We start from the raw sequence: 23,677 nt of genomic DNA on the forward strand, positions 1-23,677 counted from the left end.
TATATGTCAACTCTATCGTCCCAGCTCCAAAGGGTATGTCAGCACTGCAGCCAGGGGTGTGACGGCAGCACGGGCTAGCCACTCGCGTACATACCCAGGGTCCCAGGCAGGCTGCTGCAGTTTCATTGCTATTGTTATTCGAGCGAGCTAGACCAAAGCTAGGTTGAGTGTCTTCCCATGTTGCAGTCACACCTCGGATTGCAGTGAAGACATACTCAAGAAGCATACAGTCTACACAGACAGACAAGGGGTAGGCGAAAGGAAGCATAAGATCCATTTTACAGATGGGGAACTAAGGCATAGAGAGAGACTAAGTGACTTTTCCAAGATTGCGAAGGGTGCATGTGATAGAGCCGGGAGCTGAAACCCATTCTCCTGAGCATCACTCCAGTGCCTTCATGACAAAACAAATCTTCATGGTGGGATTTCAAAGAGAACTGGGCCATTAGCATTCAGAGCAATGCAAGCCAAGGTTCCTAATGGCCATGAAATATCAGGCTCCTTAGTCTGTGCTGATTGCTCGTAAGGGACAGAATAGAGTTCCATGACATTCGTTGCACCCACAGACACACATGCTTGGAAGCATCTAGTGTTCTCCATGGGGTTGCTGGACCTCATGGACCAAAAGCTAGATCCAAACTGGTAAATGCTATGTCCCTATGAAATGTGATATGGCTAAAAGGACAAGTGCCTGGATCTCACCAAGATGGAAGATGGATGGGGGGCAGCAGTGTAGCGTGCCCTGCACCTGAATATTCCCAGCATAGACTCACCTGTCTGTGAGTGGGGCTGTATCCCATTGCAGACACGGGGCTACTGAAGGAAGACGAAAGCCATCAGGTCTGTCTCAGACAGTGCCAGCCAGGCCAGTAAGTGTGGTTTCTTCTGCTTGTTCCCCAGATGCCTTTTCACTGTCCGTGAGAGACAGCACCTCTAGTCAAGGCGACATCATCAAACACTACAGGATCCGCTCCTTAGACGGCGGGGGATACTACATCTCCCCCAGGATCACCTTTTCCTCATTGCACCACCTAGTCCAGCATTACAGCAGTAAGCCGCCCATGTCCCCGTACAGGGCCGTCTGTCATAGCATTTGAGATTGCTGGCATGAGGAGGCCACATGGTCTGGTGCCTCATGGCCAGACGGGGGTTATCCATCAGTCGCTCGCCCATGGAGCAGTGACTGCATGTGGAGCAATACCTGTAATAGGTGGCAGTATAGGGAATGGGGAAGTGGACGCAGGGTGGGCATAAAACGCCTGCTCTAGCTAGCACTGGGTGGGGGTGCAGCGGAAATGCAGATATTCGAAGCGAGTCGGGCAGCCCCTGCTGGTAACTCCCCCCACAGCCGTAAGCAAAGTGACCATCCCAAATTGGACATGCACACGAGCAAAACAGCCCCTTCCAGGGGCACAGCGAGCTCCACGAGGCACGGCAGGGACCATGGAGGCTCCGCGGGGGAAGGGGTGTGTGGAGAGACTGGATTCTGGAGAGAGGCGTTCGGGGGGAGGGTGCAACCACTGTGATGCACTGGGGCACGAGCCGGCTGGGGAAAGGGCGGCACTAGGGGATCTGCCATTGCATGGGTCCTCCAGACCCCTCTCCTGGGGCGCTCAGAGCTCTGGGGCTGAAGCAGCCTGTGTGGAGTGGCCATTCCACATGCTGAGGAGGAGGAGAATTACCCTCTGCACGTCTCCAGCCCGGCAACTCAGGCTGGAGGCTGAGCGGAGGGTTTGGCCCTTTACCGACGAGCTGACAGGTTTTCTCTGAATACGCAGACAAAGGGGATGGTCTGTGCCAGAGGCTGACCAGTCCGTGCACATCCCTGGTTCCCCAGAGGCCCTGGGCGCAGGACGAATGGGAAATCCCACGGGAGTCTCTGAAGCTTGTGAAGAAACTTGGTGCGGGACAGTTTGGAGAAGTATGGATGGGTAAGTACAGCGCTCTCCAGGCCCAGCAGGGTCAGCCCCGGTCACTACACATGGCCCACAGGAAAAGGGAAAACCTTGTTTTCTCAGAATTGTCACGAGTGCAGGACCTTGCTAGGACCCAGCCCGCTGCTTGTGGTGGGGGAGGGGTGGGAATTATGCAGCCCATTCAACTGTGCTTCTTTAGGGCTGTATTGGGGCTTTAAAGCACAGCTTTTGCCACAGGTGTAAGACAACTGCACCTGTGTCTTCCCTTAGTGTTTCAGCAAGGGCACCCACTCCCAAGCTTCTGGCCCCCTAGCCGTTGCCTTTCCCGGGGGGGAGACATCTCTGTCCCTCCTGACTGGGAAATGTCCACCCTGAAGAGTTCCCTGCCTTCCCCGTGTTATTCCCAGCAAAAGACAGGCTGCCGAAACAGGCCTGCATGCTTTCTTTTCAGAGACTAATAACAGAGTGATTGTCAACAGTTGTAAGTTGCCACCCACCACTTCCTATCCAAGCCTATTTTATTCTTAAGGTAAAACCATTACAGAGAAAACACATTAAAACAATAAAAGCACCTACGTGTATGCTAATAAGCTTACCAGAGATCCCTCTGCCCTGCCCCAGTGGTCTCCAACATGGGTTCTGGCAGGAGAATCCTTCAAACCACCCAGAAAACGGGTTCCTAATAGCCTCAGCCTAGAACTAGCCCCCTCCTGAAAAGTGTAGTCTGCCCTTGATACAGTTCAGGGGTCTTTGATTGGGAATTTCCAGGAACAGGTCATTTTTCTCCCCAAAGTGTAGCTTCAAAAGGCCTCCCAAGTACCTCCTAGGAATCCCACTTAACACGTACTGTCCCAAACAGTTCTTTGAAGTTCCTAACATTTACATTACAGTCCTACAATAACACACAAACAATTGCATGTTTAATACAATGGACTCCAAAGGTAGGAAACCTAATTCAATAAGGTTAAACCTAATTCAGGAAAGTTCATTCCGGATATTGCAGGAAATTGCCATCTGTTACAGCCCGGCTTGGGAGGCGGGGGGTGAGTAGCGGGAGGCTGGGTGCCTTGAGGGACACTATACCTACCTAAGACACAGGGACCATGCATCCCCCTTCAAAGGATGCAACTTGTGCTCCTATACATGGCTGGTCAGGGTGGGAAGGAACTGGAGCTTAACTCCTCCTCCTCTTCCGCCCCTTTGTGGTTGATTGCTCCCTGGAGAGTGCAGGAATTGCAGTTGTGGCCAGCACAGTGCAGAAGACTTGACCGTGTGTGCAAAGTCCCAGCTCCTTTCATTACGGATTCAGATACCACGGTGAGGGGCATAGCTAGATAGCTGAGAAATGGGATGACACGGCAAAGGACATGAAGGCCGTATATGAGGAGAACATTTCCTAGCAATGGGGGTCTGGTAAGCTGGGGAGCCGTCTCAAGGGAAGTGGTGGAAGCCACATTGTTCAAGTGACTTAAAACCAGATCGCAGAAAGGTCCTGAGAATATGCCGTAGGGCAGAGGTTCTCAACCTTTTTCTATCTGAGGCCCATCCCAACATGCTATAAAAACTCCTCAGCCCACCTGTGCCACAACAACTGGTTTTCTGCATATAAAAGCCAGGGCTGGTGTTAGGGGGTAGCAAGCAGGGCAATCGCCCGGGGCTCCACGCCACAGGGGCCCCCATGAAGCTACATTGCTCAGGCTTCGGTTTCTTCCCCAGGGGGCGGGGCTCGGGGCCCTAGGCTTCAGCCTCATGCAGTGGGCTTCAGCTTTCTACCCTGGGCCCTAGCGAGTCTAATGCCGACCTGGCTTGGCAGCCCCCCTGAAACCTGACACCTGGTTGAGAACTGCTGCCATGGGGATGATCCCGCATTGCCGGGGAAAGGGGAGTAGACTGGAGGCTCTGGTCTGTCTCCTTCCCATGGAACATTCATTATTCCTCTCACCAGGAACTCAATAACCTCACACCACCCAGTGCTTTACTGCTCAGCTCCTCCAGAGCCGAACCCTCAAGGGCTCCTTCCCTCCCCATCCCCAGCATGGAAAAGGGAGCCACAGAAACGTGGCCTGGATCCCCTGCCTCTTCCATTCTGAGGACACCACCCTCTGGAATAGCCTCCAAACCTCTTCCAAGGTTACCTACTCCCCGGAGGCATGAATTCCCCAAGCTCTCTTACAGACTGGCTGAAAAAAGTGCTTATATGGGCCATCCTCTCCACCACTCCAGCACCCCCCACCAGTGCGCTGCAGTCTGTTTCCCCAGTTCCTAGTGCGTACCCAGCTGCCTCCACTCTCCACCACACCTTCCTGGAACCTCTACACAGTAGGGTTGCCAACGCCTTCAGGATTGTCCTGGAGACAGTCTCCAGGAATTAAAGATTAATCTTGAATTAAAGATACTGACATGTGATGAAACCTCCAGGAATTCATCCAACCAAAGTTGGCAACCCTACTACACAGAGACCCTCTCAGAGGAGATGGGTCCTCTCCACTTCCTTCTGAGGCTTCCGCCATCTTGGAAGGAGCCCATCCACTGGTCCCATTGAGTTCAGTGTTCCCTCAGGCAGGGTTGTTCCCTGTGGTAGATACCCTAGTGCTTAGCACATGGATTGGTATGTTTAGTTATTTCACACGGTAACAGGAAGACCAGACCATCACATCAAAGGGCTTCTTGCTGTTAGTTTTCTGTCTAAGGTAGATGACACCCCCACACACACACCTTACTGAAGATGGGACACTAGATGGGGAGGGCTCCAAGTAACTAAAGAGAATTATTTCCCAGGTATCTGCCTGGTGGGTCTTGCCCACATGCTCAGGGTCTTACTGATCGGGAAGGAATTTTCTCCCAGGTCAGATTGGCTGAGACCCTGGGGTTTTTTGCCTTCCTCTGCAACATGTCAGCAGCATGGGGCATGGGTCACTTGCAAGTTTAAACTAGTGTAAATGGTGGATTCTCTGTAACTTGAAGTCTTTAAACCATGATTTGAGGACTTCAGTAACTGAGCCAGAGATTACAGGGTCTATTACAGGAGTGGGCGGGTGAGGTTCTGTGGCCTGCAATGTGCAGGAAGTCAGACCAGATGATCATGCTGGTCTGTTCTGACCTTAAAGTCTATGAAGTAACTGAGCATCTCGTAATCTTTAATGTATTTACTCTCATAACACTCCTGTGAGCTAGGGAAGGCCTATTATCCCATTGTACAGATGGGGAAACTGAGCCACGGCGCTTCAGAGGTAGTGAGGCTCCAAACTTCCATTGACTTGCTCCTCACACAGGAAAGCTGTGGCAGAGAAAGGAATTGAACCTGTTTCTCCTAAATCCCAGGCTAGCACCTTAACCGTTGGACCCTCCTTTCTCTTTTGCTGCAGGCTATTATAAGAACAGTGTGAAGGTGGCTGTGAAGACCCTAAAGGAGGGCTCCATGCCTCCCGATGCCTTCCTGGCTGAGGCAAACTTGATGAAGATGCTCCAGCACGACAAGCTAGTCCGGCTGCATGCAGTAGTCACCAAACAGCCAATCTACATTGTGACAGAGTACATGGCCAACGGTAAAGAGCCTCCCCGGGCTTTATTCTTTAGACATTTTTGGCTGAGTTTCAAAGGTTAGGCCAGTGCTTAGGATTTGTGAAAATCCCATGCCTGCAGCAGGTAACGTAGGGGACGATGCCCCAGGTGCTGACTTTCATTTTTCTGGGTGGGTGCTCCAGCCCTCCTCCGCCCTGAGGCTCCGTCCCCTCCCCAAGGCTCTGCCCTCACTCTGCCTCTTCCTGCCCCGCTCCTCCCCTGAGCCTACCCCGCTCTTGCTCCACCCCCAGTGCTTCCTGCCTGCCACCGAACAGCTGATCAGTGGGTGGCGTAAAGAATCCTATGGGCTTTGCAAAGAGCTCTATACAAAATACGAAGGGAAGCGGGTGTTTTCACTCTGACTCTGGTGCACTTGATAGAGGCAGTGAAGTTCCTGAGATCTTTCCAGAAGTAAAAAAGCTGTAGACAGGTTGGATAACAATAGCTAGAGAAGGACGTGGACCTAATATGTAACTTTCATTCAAATCACATCATCCAGAGAACACTGTGCGTCTCCTCTTTTACAGGGTGCTTGCTGGATTTCTTGAAGACGGATGATGGAAGCCAACTAACTCTCCCAAAACTCATTGACATGTCAGCCCAGGTCTGTAGTCAAAGACACCAGGATGAGTGTTGGGAAGATGGTGCAATGTTATCCAAGATGACATGTTTGCAGACGCAAAGGGGATACATATTATTGGAGAGGGTTCAGAGAAGAGCCATGAACATGATTAAAAGATTGGAAAATGTTCCTTATAGTGACGGACTCAAAGAGCTCAATCTATTTCGCTTATACAAGAGAAAGTTGAGGGGTGACTTGATCACAGTCTATACATATTTATACTGGGAATTGAAATGTGATAATAGAGAGCTCTTCAGTCTATCAGATAAAGGTATAACAACAACCAATGGCTGGAAGTTGAGGTTAGACAAATTCAGACTAGAAATAAAGTGCATTTTTTAACATTTAGGGTAATTGCCCACTGAAGCAACTTACCAAGGGCCGGGGTGGGTGGATTTTCCATGACTGGTCATTTTAAAATCAAGATTGAATATTTTCTAAAAGCCTTGTAACAGTTACTGGAGTTGAAGCAGGAATTAATTCAGGAAAGTTCTGTGGTCTGGGCTGTGCAGGACATCAGACTAGATGATCAAAATGGTCCCTTCTGGCCTTAGAATCTAGGACTCTGTGAACTTCCAGATGTGATAGCGAGGGGTTCCTCCCTTCACCTGCAGTACTGATGGGAATGCCAGCCCATCATCAGTATCATCACACCTCACATGGGGACCCTTTTCTTAGCACGCTGCATAATACAGAAGGCAGAGTCTTTCCTGGCTTAGTGAGCAGAAAAGTCTTTTCTCTTTTCTCCAGACAGCCTTAGTAAGAGAAGGTCCTGCTCTGGAGTGACAGTGATCTACCATGTGTAGGGACACAGGCAAAAAGAGAATCTGGTTTTCAGGGGTGCTGAGCACCTCCAATTCTGGTTGACTTGATTGGGAGTAATGGGTGCTTAGCCCCTCTGAAGATGAGGCAGCATAGTTAGGGGGATTAACATGCACTGAGATGCCTAACATTAGGCAGCGCTTATTGTTGTAATATGACCACTGTGTCCTCCATCTGAGGATCTCCAGGTGTTTTTTTGCAAACATTAACCAATGTAGCTTCACAACCTCTTTGGAGGTACATAAGCATATTAACCACCTTATACAGGTTGGGAAACTGAGGTGCAGGGTCTTGCCCACAGAGCTGGGGATTTTCAGAAGCACTTAACACTGGCCTAACACTGCTCCTGGTGGAATCAATATGATGTCATTGATTTCAACAGGAGAGAGCTAGGCTGGCATTGAGTATTTTAGAAAGCCTGACTGAGGATCCATCCAAGCTCAGAGCTGAGATTAGAACCCAGTGCTCGTGGCGTCCAATGCAATTCCTTAGCCACATGGCCACCATTCCTCTCTTTAGTGGTGATGGGCTAACTTCACAGTCATTTTCAGTTACTCTTTTCCAAGGTACTAGGGAATCCAGCTACAATTCATATTTGTTTTTAAATGAATAAAAGACCTGGAATTGTGTATTTCTGAGGAGGTGCTTTCTGACACGGCAGAAGCATCTGCTTTTCATTTTACCCAGAAGCAAAAATACTGAAATATCTTAAAGAAGCCGCCCTATTAGCTATTTTTATCCCTCCCGTGAATGGTGTAACAGTTCTTTTCCTCTTCACTAGTGATAAAATCTGGTCTGCTGCCCTGCCTTTGATATCCGTAATAGATTAAGGGGAACAGCTGCAGACTCCGTGGTTAGAAGTTATTTCTATTTTTTATAACTTGAAGGAAATAATCAGTGGTTAGTTTTAAATTCCTGAAGAGAAACACAACCTACCAAATTTATCCCTCAGGTAACTCCACTCACTTCAGTTGGGGGTTACACCAGGAAATTTGGCCCAATGAGTTTGTAGGGAAGAGAGAGAAAAATGCCATATCAGGAGCAGAGCTGAGCAAATAATTGATTTTTTTTCAGTTTAGCTACCGAATCAAAATATCGGGGCGGGAGGCAGGGGGGAATTGTTGCTGATAGACCCAAACCCAAAAATTTTTGGTTTTTCTTACTGAAACAAACAAACAACAAAATTTTATTTCAGGTTGAACAAAATGTTTTCTTTGACCAGAAATTTTTGGGTTTTTTTTTTTCATTCTATTTTGTTTCTTTTCCGGGTGTTTTTTACCCTTTCGTTTGTTTGTTTTCTTTGTTTTTTACAAAATAAAGCTAGCTAAATTTCTAAAGGAAATGTGGTTTCAAAACAAAAAGTTGAAATGTTTCATTTAGAAAATGTCTAAACATTCCAACTTTTTCAGAAAAAAAACCCCCACCAAAGCTATCCACCAAATTTGACCCGAATTTACAAATAGTTTTGGTCGACCCAAAACTGCATTTTTCTGCTAATAAACTATTAATCCAAAAAATTTCAGCCAGCTCTAATCTGGAGAGACCAAAGTGCAAACTCAGGTCAAATGTGGGCTAGAGAATTCCACAGTGAAGCCATCAACCATGGTTATCTTCAGTGTGGTGGTGTGGGCTGCAGTGACCTCAGGTCCCAGCGTGCATTGTTCCATCCACGCTTGACCTCAGCCGAACACTTGCAAAGCACTTTGAGAGTCTGGGATTAAAGGGGATGTCATGACCTCCAGACAGGCCTACCTTCTGCTAGAGCCCTCCCTAAGCATGTTCCTTCCCTTTTAAGACTCTCGCCAAACCTTGACTTGGAATTCGAAGAAGGAATCTTGAGTCCCTCCCCTTGCAAGCAGCAAGAGGTCCAGCCATCTAAAACTGCCCTCTAGTGAAAGGATTCTTAGTTTAACAAGAGACCATTGGGGCTTTCAGTAGCCCAGCCCAAAGGAATATGACAGTGGCTTGTTCTAGTCAGTCCCCTCCAAAGAAACAAACAAATTGCCTGCAAATCAGCATATTTATGCTGATCATCCTCCTGCTCCTGGCCCAGCCACTTAGCATGGGAGTCAGGGGCCCTTTCCTGCAGGTAGAGCATCTGTCCAGCTGCCCTCAGAACTCCAGTGCTCTGGGCTCCAAACCAATTTGCAGCGGAGGCGGCATTCAACCCAGCTGGGCCTGTGTTAACCGTTTCCTTGCTGCCCAAAGGCATGACACTGATACATGCCATTACACAAGCGTGTGTCTCTAAAGCACTTAGGGATGCTTCTGAAGGAATGCTTGGGGATGCTTCTGTGAAAATCCCACCCAAGTGGGCAACTCTGTCTGTTTCTATTCACAGGCCCTGTTCTTTGTTAAGCAGAGGAATCTCAAGCTACTGAATCTTTGGTTTAATCTTCAAATAGAGGGAAGTAGGGGGCATGCGCTGTTAGTCTCATAAATCCCCATTAAAGTTCCTACAGTCTGGTCCCTCCTATGGCCCATGTATAAAGCGGAGAATGTCCCTTGCCAGGCACAAGGGCTGACAAAACGCATTCCAATGGCTGGGCTTGCTGTGTGTGTGCCCAGCATAGCAGAGACTGGTAGATTTTAAACCTAGAAGGGACCATTATGATCATCTAGTCTGGCCTCCTGCATAGCACAGGGCAGAGGATTTCAGCACAGGCCACAGAATGCTGGGATCTTGTGGCCTGAAGACAGCGAATCTATCACGTGCCCCTAAAGGAGGCTTCAGCTAGCCAAGCCAGTGCAGGAGCTGCACGGGGATTTTTTGCATCCCTTCACGCGGCGCACGCCTGTGCCATTGCAGCCCTGATGCAGATCCTGAGCTGCCCAAACCCCAAGTGCTGGGCTTCAGTTAATCACTAGCTGTTTCTGGATGGGGCTGATGTAAAGCCAGTCATGCTTTTTCACAACATGTTTACTCGTGGTGTTTTGAATACGTCATGTCCCAAGGTAACTTGACCCTTCAGATGCAATCTGCAGCCAATAGCATCAGCTGTAGTTAAAATTAGAAAGTTTTGGGTGCACCGAATTCATCCTGTGGTCAGTCTCACACACACACACTCGGATGCACACACATGCTGAAAGGAAACCATCGAGTCTAGTGCTATCTCATTAACATCAGGACAGGAAGTGACATCAATTCTTCCATTTTCCACTGAGGCAAGCGGCACTCGAGCTTGAAGGGTGTTGATAGAGGGTGAAATACATATTTGGAAAGTATATGTTAGTATCCTGTTTAAAACCACATGTAAGCAAGAAGCTGATGAGAATCTTAGTGGGTGGAAAATTGTAATGCCCTAACCTCAGGGCGTGTGAAAACCCAAATTGGTGCTAGGCCATCTTGCCATTCTTGCCTTCTCATCCATTCATTGTCCTGATTAGTGTCTGGGCTAAAGCTGAACCTGTCGCTTTTCAAATCCCCCTTCAAAGCTCCCCGCTTCTGCAAAGCCTAATTTTGGCAATTAATAGGTCTTTGACTATTAGCGGTAAATAGGCCCAATGGCCTGTGATGGGATGTTAGATGGGGTGGGATCTGAGTTACTACAGAGAATTCTTTTCTGGGTGTCTGGCTGGTGAGTCTTGCCCACATGCTCAGGGTTTAGCTGATCACCATATTTGGGGTCGGGAAGGAATTTTCCTCCAGGGCAGATTGGCAGAGGCCCTGGGGGGTTTTCGCCTTCCTCTGCAGCGTGGGGCATGAGTCACTTGCTGGAGGATTCTCTACACCTTGAAGTTTTAAACCACGATTTGAGGACTTCAGTAGCTCAGACATAGGTTAGGGGGTTGATACAGGAGTGGGTGGGTGAGAGTCTGTGGCCTGCGTTGTGCAGGAGGTCAGACCAGATGATCATAATGGTCTCTTCTGACCTTAAAATCCATGATTCTATGATTCTATGAAAGCCCCCAAACACAAAAACTTGCTATTATTCTTATTTACAGGAGAGCTTATCATGTGTTAGATGCTTCCCAAACACTGGTCCCTTGCTCTAAGGAGCTTGGCATCTACAGAGACCAGCTGTCAGAAGCAAGGGAACAAATACAAGTTAGCTCAATTCAGGGAGTGTTTCTAAGAAGGACTTGAGCAGGGTCAGGGGCTTGGCTCAGAACACATTCCCAGCATATTAACGCTCTAGGATACAGCTTCCATTGGTCTCTCAGTGAGTTATGAGTTTTATGCTTACCTATACTGCTTGGCTGTCTATGCAGGAGCTTCATTGCCTCCTGAGGCATATACAGTGTCAGGCACAAGCAAACAAAACACAAGTCCACACTGTACAGAAGAGGTGAATGGATGAGATTATTAATGATCATTTACTGTTGATCGTCTTAGATTTAAACTACTCTGGCTGTGACTGAAAAACGGGAAGAGTTTTTTTTATTTAATCTGCAATATTTTCAACTAAACTCCAAGATGTAGGGGATCAAAGATGGTCTTGTGGCTGAGCCTTGGAATCAGAAGATCTAGGCTTAGTCTCTGCTTCTCCCACAGATGTCCTGTGGCCAAGTCTCGTCATCTGTCTGTGCCTCATTTCCCCATCTGTAAAATGGCAAGAACAACCTTTCCTTTCTGCCACACTTTGTATGTCTTGTCTAAACTGTTTGAGGCAGGGATTGTCTCTTACTACGTACACTGAGCGCAGTCTGACCCTAATCTCAGCTGGAGCCGGTAGGTGCTACCATAATACATGGAATAACAGCACAATCTTGTATCAGGGAGGCGACGGACAAGGGCTTTTCCATCTTTCATGTCTAGGGATCAGGAGGCTTATTTGAATATTCTTGTGGTAAATGCTGTGGCCATTTCTGCTCTCCTAGGTTGCAGAAGGAATGGCATACATCGAGAGAATGAACTCTATCCACCGAGACCTGAGAGCAGCCAACATCCTTGTCTCAGAGACGCTCTGCTGTAAAATTGCTGATTTTGGCCTGGCCAGGATAATAGAAAATGAGTACCTGGCCCAAGAAGGTAGGTTCCACTCATGGTGCTGTACGGAAAAACCTAGCTGAAGAAGTCCAGTTACATTTGCAGCTTGCATTTCTCCTTCACACAATTCCACGTCCACACAGCGTGAATTTAACATTGGAGACTATAACAGGGTTCAAAAAAGAACTAGATAAATTCATGGAGGATAGGTCCATCAATGGCTATTAGCCAGGATGGGCAGGGATGGTGTCCCTAGCCTCTGTTTGCCAGAAGCTGGGAATGGGCGACAGGGGATGGATCACTTGATGATTACCTGTTCTGTTCATTCCCTATGGAGCACCTGGCATTGGCCACTGTTGGAAAAAGGATACTGGGCTAGATGGACATTTGGTTTGACCCAGTATGGCCGTTCTTATGGAGTAGAATATCATAGATATAGGGGCATCCTACGGATTCATGCTAAGATCTCTGGCCCTGCTACTGGATAAACTCAACCTCCCTGATGCTAGGGGAAATACTGACCCCTGAACTGAGGTCTTTGCAGGGAAATGAACACTTTGCCTATATCTGCATACCGTAGTGATGCAATATACAATGAAATAGTAAGAAATGGACTTGAACTGCAAAATTTGGGTGTGGATCCAGATTTCAAACACAGCCTCCATTCTGATCCAGGGTTTTGGTGTGGCCAGGTGTAAAAGCCAAGGACAATTGACACAATTTGGATTTTTAACTCCCATCCCCCCAAGTTTGGAGACATATCTGGCTAGCGCTGTGGTTCTGTTAGTGGTTCTTGTGAGTGGGGGAGCATCTCTATAAAAAGATACACAAAGAGCAACTTCTAGCTGGCTCAGCTCATATGAAGCTGCATTTTGAATCAGCTGATAGAGCCAGTGCCCTGAACAAAGCTCCCAGTTTGGGGCTCTGCTATGGTAATATGTGGGACTAAGAGAATGTGGGCACCAAAGGGGCATAGAGCTTGTTGGTTCAATTCACTCATCTGTCTAGCCACACCTGACTGGCACACAGCAAAATACAGTTTACTCAGCTATAGTATTCTTCAGCTACCGAGATGTTGGTTATGAGAGAGATTCATTCAGCTTGCTACGAGGCTTTATAAAGTATATGGGAAACAAAACAGACCTTTTTTAAAGTTTCATTAGGTCTCCCGTAGAGCTGGCTGGAGGATGACGACTCTGTTTGGCAAAGGATTTTGAGATTTTGAGATGTCTTTTGATTCGCAACGAAACAGGAACATTTCAAAAGCCCCCCTCCGCAAAACATTTCACTTCAACTGAAATGTTTTGTGTTGGGTTTGATTTTTGATACTGTGCCCGTTGTGTTTGGGTTGGTAGGATTTCAGGGAGGTGTTTAAATAAAAATGCTGTCTTCATCAAAATCATTATAATATTTAGTTTATATTAGGGTTGTTTGTCCTTAATAAAACCTGAATTGTGGGTTTATGCTGATCTGATGCTAGGGGAGACACAGAACCCTGAACTTAGTTTTTTCCAGGTAAATAAAGGTGGGACAGATTTTCAAATATATTTTTTAAATTTACATATATTTACATTTCTCCACACCCTCTGTAGCACACTGGCTAAATACTGTGTCCCTCTCTAGTGGCTGATCTGCATAAAAGATAAAATCCTACTACCGCTGGCCTCTAATGGAATTACTCCTTTACCTTAGGTGGCAGAGGCTTGTGTTTTTGTGATAAAGGTCTTGGATTCTAGCATGGGTGGCGAGTGAAGCTTCCCCTTGGGGAGGCTAGCCCCCTGCCCCGCCTCTTCTGGCAGAGGCCAGGCCCCCACTCACTGCTCTCAGCCCCCCCATGGCTTAGCCTCCCCTAGCCTCCATTATGTGCCGCCTATGGATTCTTGCTTCACTGACTACTCATGATAGGGAGATCATTACAAAGATATTAATCACTGTCTGAATGCACCATGCCCTCCATTAATGGTTAGGCCATAGAGAAGGTAAAAACCTACAAATGCTGTCAGTTTATAACATTATTCCTTTAGCACAAGTGGTTGCAGCCTGTGCTTTGGTCCTGAAAATCCTGGGTTCTATCTCTAAAATATTATTATAGGAAGTGATAATTATGGCAAGTATTTTGAAAGCCAATATCTATTAAATCCATGGATGATACAAAAAATGGTCTTCTAAGCCTTTTGATCCTTTTAACTTTTCACTTTATTAGTGTAATTACAAGCTGTTCTTTTCTTCTGTTGGCCATTACTCATTTTCTGTAATGTTCATATCATGTATGTGTGGTTTGCATGCTCCATGTGATTTATGATGTATTTGATGACCTTTTTATCTTAATTTGCACCTGCTTTTTAAGGTTATACATCATTCATTGTTTTGTAAAGTAGAACCAGAGAGAGCAAAATAAAACTACACAGGCAAGGATGCCTTATAATGAAGGGAAAAGACAGGAACTGGTCCATCCTATGATGAATCATTTTGTACTTTAAACAAAGACTGTATCAGCCCCAGCATGCAATTGGCAGTACCCAGCATCCAGATAAGACCTTCTGAAGACCAACACGCTTGAGCAGCCTGTGCATGGTATGAATCCAGGAAGACACTCCACATTAAAGTTCTTTCTTTAATTTATTTCTTCCTGACAGGTGCCAAATTCCCTATTAAATGGACAGCGCCAGAGGCAATTAACTTTGGGGTTTTCACAATCAAATCTGACGTCTGGTCATTTGGGATTCTTCTAACGGAAATTATAACCTACGGCAGGACCCCTTATCCAGGTACGGTCTCTTGAGAATACAGCCTTCCCTCCCATTTACTGTGGAGTGCATCATGATTCCCGCTGCAACTGCTGTTCCAAAAGTTACGAGGACTATTGCTCAGGGGATCAGCCATGAGATATGGAGCCATTTACCTCTCTAGTAGGTTACTTGCTTGACTCCTGCCGAGGCCCCGAGTCAGCAAAGCACTTAAGTAGGTGCTTAAATTTAAGTCCCCATGGATGGAACTACTCAGGTACTTGAGTGCTTTGCTGAATCAGAGCCACAAAGTCATCGCAAAGCGTAGGCTGTTTGGTGGCCTATGTGGAATGTGTTTGGTGGTTGCAATCCAGTTCCCACTGGGCAGCAGTCTATGGCACAAAACCAGCCAGCTTAGCCTAGGTGCGTCCTTGTTGGCAAACTCTGTAGGGAAGCTAAGGGCTGGGACTGGTCCAGGAACACAGATGGCTCTCTGGCTCCAAGGGATGGTGCTGGAAGCTAAGTGCTGGGAATGGAGGGGGAAAGCTGTCTGGCATTGCTCCAAGAGCAGGAAGCTGGGTGGGGTTCTCTGTGACCATTCATTGCTCTTTTATGCCTCCAGGCAGAGTTCCTCTGGGTAGCTTCCTCTGCCTCCTTGGAGCAGTGGGCGCTGTCCAGGGTTCTCTGCTCTGCGTCCTCCTCTGGGGCCCTTGTTTTGACCCTTTAACCACCCTCCCCTTCCTGGTTTGATTATTTTGTTGATCCCGGGGTTCTTTTGACTCCGCCCCTCTGTTAAGGGGGAGGTCCTTATTGGTTTTATAGGCAGACCTCCCTCTGGGGCCTCGACCTGGCACACAGGGCTTAAACAGACTAGGGTAAGTCCAGGAGGAGGACGCTGGACAGAGATGCTAGACTCGAGCGAGATTGAATCCAGCTAGCTCAGATACGGGAACAGTGAAGTTGCAGCAGCATGGGCTGTACACGCCCGCCTGGAACCCTGGATAATTACTCCGGTGGCCCACCATTAAGCCCATGACATCACTGCTCCAAGACCCGAGCTAATGAGACTGAAGCTAGCTTGGGGGTGTCTAGAGGAGCGACAGTCACACCCCGTGATTGCAGTGTAGATGTACCCTGACTGTGAGTTTACTAGGGCAGCTCCTGTGCCTAATGCCATGTAGTCCTGATCTTGGCTGGGGCTTCTAGGAGCTACCACCATGTCAATAATAACAAGTAGCCGCTGAGCTCTAGCCTGGGGCGTGGCCTCAGCAGCTGCCATGACGCTCTGCAGCTTCAAAGCTGTGCTCTCCTCTCCTGGCACATAGACGCCCATCCGTGGTGAACTCACGCTCAGGGTGGGGCGGGTGTTTTGTTCTAGGCATGACCAACCCCGAGGTCATTCGGAACCTGGAGCGGGGCTATCGCATGCCGTGCCCGGACGGTTGCCCTGGAGAACTTTACACCATCATACTGAGGTGCTGGAGGGGCAAGCCAGAGGACAGGCCCACCTTTGAGTACCTGCAGTCCGTCCTCGAGGATTTTTACACGGCGACGGAAAAGCAGTATGAGCCAGAACCTCTGCCGTAGCCAGGAGCCTCGCCACCCCCGTGGGACAGCATTGCAGGAGACAGATGACGGCATGGAGTGCTGGCTGGGGGAGATCCTCCACTGAGCCTTCTTCCGCCACTTTGCTTGGGTATCCCGTGGACATCTAATACAGGACTTCCCCTCCCCCTTGTTTGGCGTATGCGGATCAGCTCCGGATTGTGCTAGGAAATGATGCATTTTGGAGGCTTCTGGGAGGGTGGGGGTGGGACTCTGCAAGCCTATGGAGATGCAAAGAGAAGCGTAATCAGAAGTTAGCAGAGCTCATTCACCCCTTGCATGGGAGTCCCAGCCCAGGGAGCCTGTATCCGCATCACAGTCATTGGCGTCACAGTAGGGGCCAGTGGACTCCCTTGTGGGATAAGAGAAGCCAAGGGCTGACCGGCCCCTGGAGACTGACGTACTCCCTGCCCCTGGAGCTGGGTCCTTCCTGTCAGGGGGTTGGCAGGGCATCAAGGGAGAAGCTGGCCCTGTCTCTGTCAGTGCTGCACTGGTTTTGCTGGGGCCTTTAATGTCCAGGACTGCCAGTCCACGCAGCACCTATTGCCGGCCAGCAAATAAAGAACTTTGTTATCCGAGCACTCTTCTGCCTTCATTATTAAACTCTCATTTGGCATCATGATAATCATGTGACACAAGAATGTAAGAACGGCCATATTGGCTCAGACCAGTGGTCCAGCTAGCCCAGGATCCTGTCGTCAACAGTGGCCAGTGCCAGGTGCTGCAGAGGGAATGAACAGAACAGGGCAATTATCATGTGATCCATCCCCTGTCGTCCAGTCCCAGCTTCTGGCAGTCAGAGGTTCAGGGACACACAGAGTATGGAGTTGTGTCCCTGATCATCTTGGCTAATAGCCACTGGTGGACCTATCTTCCAGGAACTTATCTAATTTTTTTTAAAACCCACTTACACTTTTGGCCTTCACAACATCCCCTGGCAATGAGTTCTACAGATTGACTGTGTGCTGTGTGAAGAAGTACTGCCTTCTGTTTGTTTTAAACCCGCTGCCTATTAATTTCATTGGGTGAGCCCTGGTTTTTGTGTTATGTGAAGGGGTAAAAACACTTCCTTATTCACTTTCTCCACACCAGTCATGATTTTATAGACCTCTATCATATCTCCCCTTAGTTGTTTCTTTCCTAAACTGAACGGTCCCAGTCTTTTTAATCTCTCCTCATACGGAAGCTGTTCCATATCCCTAATCATTTTTGTTTTCCTTCTCTGTACTTTTTCCAATTCTAATATATCTTTTTTTGAGACAGGGCAATCAGAACTGCACACAGTATTCAAGGTGTGGGCATACCATGGATTTATATAGAGGTATTATGATACTTTCTGTCCTATTTTCTATCCCTTCCCTAATGGTTCCCAACATTCTGTTAGCTTTTTTGACTGCCGCTGCACATTGAGTGGATGTTTTCCAAGAACTATCCATGATGACTCCAAGATCTCTTTCTTGAGTGGTAACAACTAATTTAGATCCCATCCTTTTGTATATGTTGTTGGGATTATGTTTTCTGATGTGCATTACTTTGCACTTATCAACATTGAATTTCATCTGCCATTTTGTTGTCTGGTCACCCAGTTTTGTGAGATCTCTTTGTAACTCTTCACAGTCAGCTTTGGACTTACCTATCTTGAGTAATATTTTATCATCAAGAAATTTGCCACCTCACTGGTCATCCCCTTTTCCAGATCATTTATGAATATCTTGAATAGCACAGGTTCCAGCACAGATCCTTGGGGGACCCCAATATTTATCTCTCTCCATTGAGAAAACTGACTGTGTATTCCTACCCTTTGTTTCCTGTCTTTTAACCAGTTACTGATCCATGAGAGGACCTTCCCTCTTATCCCATGACTGCTTACTTTGCTTAAGAGTCTTTGGTGAGGGACCTTGTTAAAGGCTTTCTGAAAGTTCAAGAACACTATATTGACTGGATCTTCCTTTTTCACATGCGTGTTGACCCCCTCAAAGAATTGTAATAGATTGGTGAGGCATGATTTCCCTTCACAAAAGCCGTGTTGACTCTTCCTCAACAAATCATGTTCACCTCTGTGTCTGATTAATTTGTTCTTTAGTATAGTTTCAACCACTTTGCTTGGTCCTGAAGTTAAGTTTGTCTGCCTGTAGTTGCTAGGATCACCTCTAGGACCTTTTAAAAAATATATAGGTGTTACATTAGCTACCCTCCAACCATCTAGTACAGAGGCTGATTTAAGCGATGGGTTACATACCACAGTTAGTAGTTCTGCAATTCCATATTTGACTATCACACTTATCCTTAGTTTCGCCACCTATCAGAATAATGGGACTTACGTTCCTCCCACCCAGGGGTGCTGTGAGGAGTCTGTGCTGGATGGGTGCTGGGGATAAGGACTGTGCAAATCACTGATTTTTGGTTTCGAAGCCAAACCAAAAAAATCAAAGCTCATGTGTGTAAGTGTCCGCCAGCCCAGGTCCTACAATCACACCCCGTTGTCGAACGGGTTGACATTTTTCAAAAAATTCAAAACTTTGACTTTTTTTCATGAAAAACTTTAAAAAGTTGTAAATTATTTGCAGCATTTTTTGACCAGCTCTGCCATCTTTGAAAGGAAAGGGCCCATTTTCATATGAGGTGCATGGGACTTCTGCTGGTGCCTAGGGCCAAATCTGACCCCTCACGAAATGTGCCCTGCCCTGAAGAGCTCACAGTCTCAAAGGCAGGCCCAGGGAAGCCATGCCGTGGGTAGGAAGGAGGATTTAGTGCATAAGGCATTAGACTGGGACTCAGCAGACACGGGTCAGCTCCTGACTCAGACACAAGCTTCCTGTGTGACCCTGGGCAAGTCACTTTATCTACACTGTGCCTCAGTTCCCCATCTACAAAATGGGGATGATACTAATTCATGAATGACTGTGATGTACTGAGATAATAGGAACTTAGAATGGCCATACTGGGTCAAATCAAAGGCCCATCTAGCCCAGTATCCTGTCTTCCAACAGTGGCCAGTGCCAGGTACTTCAAAAGGAATGAACAGAACAGGTAATCATCAAGTGATCCATCCCCTGTTGCCCAGTCTATGGTGATGAGGGTCATATAAGATCATAGGTAGGGCCCTCAACAATACTGAGAAAGGAATAATAAAGCTAAGAATTAACGTTTTATTCTTTCTCTTCAAGAGTGGGCTGACCCTCTGTGATCCTTTGGGCTCTGTCTGCTTTGCATATTATCTGCTTGATGGTTTCCAGATCATAGACTTTAAGGCCAGAAAGGATCGCCAGATCACCTCGTATGACCACCTAGGCTTAGCATGAACGTATTCACCCTGGATTCCCAATTAGGCGGATGATTCCACAGGGCGAGGTGACTGCAAACAGAAAGGCCCTGCAAATAAATAAATAAAGCAGCCCCAAGCATCACTGCTGGGAGTGCAGTGATGAGCTCATCTCATCAGGAATTCAGAATATGCTAAGGAGATTCCAATAGCTCTGCAAATAAAGACACAAACCTCCAGCTAAGATCTGGAAAGGTTGAGGGCAAGTCACTGTTCCAATTCTCCTGGTTTGGGTTTATGCCCTTGTTCAATGCAAACTACTGCAGCGCTGTCATTATTATTACTAGTTTTGGTTTGATGCAAAACCAAAAAGTTTTGAATTTTTTTGGAGACCAAAAAAGTCGGGGGGAAATTGTTGGGGTGTCGAATGAAATATTTTGTTTAGTGTTCAAGTGTTTTTGCCTTTTAAAAAAATTGAAGTAAATTTTGAAACAAAAAATCATTTCCAGTCGAACAGCACAAATGTTTTGTTTTGAAAACGTCAAAACAAAACCTTTTTACTTGTTTGGAATTTTTTGTTTGTTTGGGAATTTGACACAAGTTCTCAAAATGTTTCGGTCGAAACATGAACCTGGAGGTTTGGAGAAAAAAGTTTCATCCAAAGACACTCACCCAGGCCCACTCTAGGGGTGATGCAGTCACTTGCTGGAGGATTCTCTGCACCTTGAGGTCTTTAAACCACGATTTGAGGACTTCAATAACTCAGACATAGGTTAGGGGGTTGTTACAGGAGTGGGTGGGTGAGATTCTGTGGCCTGCGTTGTGCAGAAGGTCAGACTAGGTGATTATAATGGTCCCTTCTGACCTTAAAGTCTATGATTCTATGATGTGTGCTGAACCTGGAGGTTTGGAGAAAAAAGTTTCATCCAAAGACACTCACCCAGGCCCACTCTAGGGGTGATGCAGTCACTTGCTGGAGGATTCTCTGCACCTTGAGGTCTTTAAACCACGATTTGAGGACTTCAATAACTCAGACATAGGTTAGGGGGTTGTTACAGGAGTGGGTGGGTGAGGTTCTGTGGCCTGCGTTGTGCAGAAGGTCAGACTAGGTGATTATAATGGTCCCTTCTGACCTTAAAGTCTATGATTCTATGATGTGTGCTGATGATCCAGTAGAGGGCGCCCTTCCCTTTGTCTGATTCAAATGTTTAATAAACCAGGATCTTGACCACTTATTTTAACTGAACGTCCCATGATATTTTGGTATTTTTTGTCCAGGCCAAATTTTCAGATGGGTCAGTATATTCTGCCTTCTTAAATATTCCCCTGAAGTTTCAATCTTCTTTACTTTGTCTCTACCACTTAATTCAAGCTAGCATCCCTATTCAGCAAAGCATATATGTGCATGCTTAACTTTAAACAAATGCTTAAGTGCTTTTCTAAACTGTGGCCCTACATTGTTGTGTGGGAGTGTTGCATGCTGTTAAATGGCTGTCACGTTCCACCCCAGAGGTAGCTGCATTGTAGCAGTAGCTGGTAAGCGGAGCAATTCTTGTGAGCAGACACCGTGGTTTGTAAAGAGCTGTGGCATGAAAGAAGCACACGGACTGTGGAGATGATGTAAATGATCGTTATGAAGTTGGCCAAGGAGTATTCTAAAGCAGACAGATATTCAAACACAGGCTGTGCCAAAGATGCTATTCCTCCGTGTTCCCACCAGGTGTCTCTCCCTCCTCACAAATCCCAGGCTCAGTAGCCACCCCTTGAAACAAAGCCAGTCCTAGAGGCAGCGTGTGGAGTGCAGTGGTACCCTGGCAAAGGGCGTTCCATCCTTACTTTCTCTGAACGGCTTGCAGCTCCAGTTTGCTGAGTTTACACCGCAAGAGATTCCCCAGCTGCGATTGCTGTGCCCCACCTGGCATCTGCAAATCAAGCCGTTTCCTTTCTGCCTTCAGTGTACACCGTCGGCCCTGAGAACAGTCCTGCAGTGTTGTGGGGGATGCATAAGTTTGATCTCCCAACGCTGCTCTAGCCCTGCAGTGCAGAGAGGGTTAAAACCATACTTTTGCCGTTAACCTAAGCAGTGACTCACAGACACAGAGGAAGCGCGTGCACCGGGCAAGAAAACAGCCACCGTAAGGTGTTCACATTTAAGGAGAATCATAGCGTTAAAAAACATTGCAGATGTTCTATTCAGGGGGGCGCTCTGGGGCCCAGCACTGGTAGCCATGTGGACGGTGATCACTGCTGTGCTGGGTGTGTGCCGCATGGAAGGGGTGAAGTGGGGGCGAGGCCGGGGGCAGAGCAGGTTTGAGCACCCAGGGGAAAGCGGGGAAGTCGGCGCCTATGGTCTCAGCTCCACCATATACTGGTCTGGAGGGGTGTTGTATCCAAGGCAGGCCCTTTCAACATTTTCTAAGAAGGTCTCTGTATCATCACCTACCGTGTATGTGGGGAATTTCTTGGAACGGGGAGCAGTACCTGGAGAAGGATTGTTAGGGTTACCTGGTGGACCCAGCTTAGCCCTTTCCAGCTCTAAGTGCTTCAGCTCTAACTCCACTTCCAAGTGCTTCGCCTGCATTTCCGCTTCCGCCGCCCAGCACTTCGCCTCCGCTTCTGAGCGCTTCGTCTCTGCTTCCAAGCGCTTCATCTCCGCTTTCACCTCCAAGTGCTTTGCCTCTAGGAAGAAATTCCTTTCTCCCTCAGTTAGAACTCGGCCTGAGTTAAGGATATCCCTCCGTTCTGGCACTGGGATCTCGGTTGTGGGAGGGCTGACCCTTCCCTCCTGGGAAGTCCCTACTCCCCCATCCCCTGCATCTCCATCATGGAGCAGGATGTCTGGGCTTGATCTGAGTCTGTCTTCTCCATGGTGTGCTGCTTTGGGATTTTGGTGCTCAACCTCAACCTCATGCACAGGTTGCCCTACTCTAGCCTAACTATTTCATTGCCATGAAGATAGAAAAGAAAAAAATAAATAAACAGCTTGTTGGACTCCCTGGCTTGGCAAGGCTGAACGCTTTGTGTGCCTGTTCCCCCCCCCCCCCCCAGGCAGCAAAAAACAGAAAAGAAAGAGGGGGGAAAAAACCTCCCTGGGTTTCAAGGAGCAAAAAGGAAAAATGTGTCCTTAAAAAATCCTGATGTCTGTGCTTCTGGTTCAAAATGATCCCTCCGCTCTGCCACCATGTCAAGGCCGATTCCCCACTCTGGCACTTCGAGTGCAGAAGGTGGGGGCCCGCAAGGATTCTAAAAATTAATACTGGCCACTCCAGGCTGGTATTAAACTCCCAAGGTTACAGCTGACCTTGGCTTGGTAAACGCTGCCACCACCCAAGTGAAAAACTGCCTCTTGCAAATCCTGGAAAAACTTGCTTGGGAAGTTTTCCCTGAGGCCCCTCGCCTTTTCCACCCCTCCCTCAGGGAAGCCGAGAATCAAAAGGGAAACCCAGCTGTTGCCACCAACTAATTGAAAAACATATGCACAGACCTTTAAAGACACAAAAAGGTAACTTTTATTAAAGAAAAGGAAACACAGCTGGAAAATCAGGCTATTGCTAGATGTTATAAAGCAACTGAAAAGGGGTTAAACACCAGGAATGGCTCCCTGGAGCCCAGCTTAACGTTACAAAAGAAAATAAAAATACCTGAGCTTAGCACAGAGGAAATCCACAAGCCTAAATAAATAAATAAACCTGATCGCATCGATCTAAACATTCCCTGTCCCAATGAATCCTTCTAGGGATGGAAGATGATTTTTCATACCTGGTCCAAACTTTACACAGCATTCCTGCTGCCTCTGTCTTGTCAGCCAAGAGAGAACAACAGAGAGACAAAGGGAAAGCTTTTTTCCCATTTTAAAAAGTTCTAGCCTTCCCATTGACTCTTTTGTCAGGTGCCCACTCCCTTTCCTTTACCTGGGGGGGACTTTTTTTTAACCCTTTACAAGTAAAGCAAGCAGAGAACAGACACCAACAGGGACTTTATAGCTAACTGGCTGGCTGGGTGTCCATAAAAGGGAGTTACTCTCCCCCCCTTCATTTATCACAGGGTTGTTTGAGGGAAGTTTGCATTGGTACTAGGACTAGATAATACACTTGCGTTGGAGATAGAGAATACACTTCAGCCTTTGGAGCTGTCCACCCCGCAAGGAAAATCCACTTAATAATTACTTAGCTTGTCAGATCCACTTAATTCGACTATAAATTCTTTGTGGCAGCGACTGACTTTTTGTTCTGT

General features: G+C 47.3%; 1 protein-coding gene across 1 annotated transcript in view; it reads left to right on the forward strand.

Moving 5' to 3' along the window:
• Nucleotides 1–16,165, forward strand: part of BLK (BLK proto-oncogene, Src family tyrosine kinase) — a 68,901-nt gene extending 52,736 nt beyond the window's left edge. The window contains exons 7-13 of the mRNA XM_065401882.1: nucleotides 901–1,050; nucleotides 1,779–1,931; nucleotides 5,282–5,461; nucleotides 6,005–6,081; nucleotides 11,743–11,893; nucleotides 14,488–14,619; nucleotides 15,956–16,165. Of these exons, the coding sequence (XP_065257954.1) occupies nucleotides 901–1,050; nucleotides 1,779–1,931; nucleotides 5,282–5,461; nucleotides 6,005–6,081; nucleotides 11,743–11,893; nucleotides 14,488–14,619; nucleotides 15,956–16,164 (1,052 nt within the window). The 3' untranslated portion in view covers nucleotide 16,165. The remainder of the gene's footprint in view (nucleotides 1–900; nucleotides 1,051–1,778; nucleotides 1,932–5,281; nucleotides 5,462–6,004; nucleotides 6,082–11,742; nucleotides 11,894–14,487; nucleotides 14,620–15,955) is intronic.
• Nucleotides 16,166–23,677: the final 7,512 nt, after the last annotated feature.

This window comes from Emys orbicularis, chromosome 3 (genome assembly GCF_028017835.1).
Source record: "Emys orbicularis isolate rEmyOrb1 chromosome 3, rEmyOrb1.hap1, whole genome shotgun sequence".
NCBI classification, from domain to species: domain Eukaryota; kingdom Metazoa; phylum Chordata; order Testudines; family Emydidae; genus Emys; species Emys orbicularis.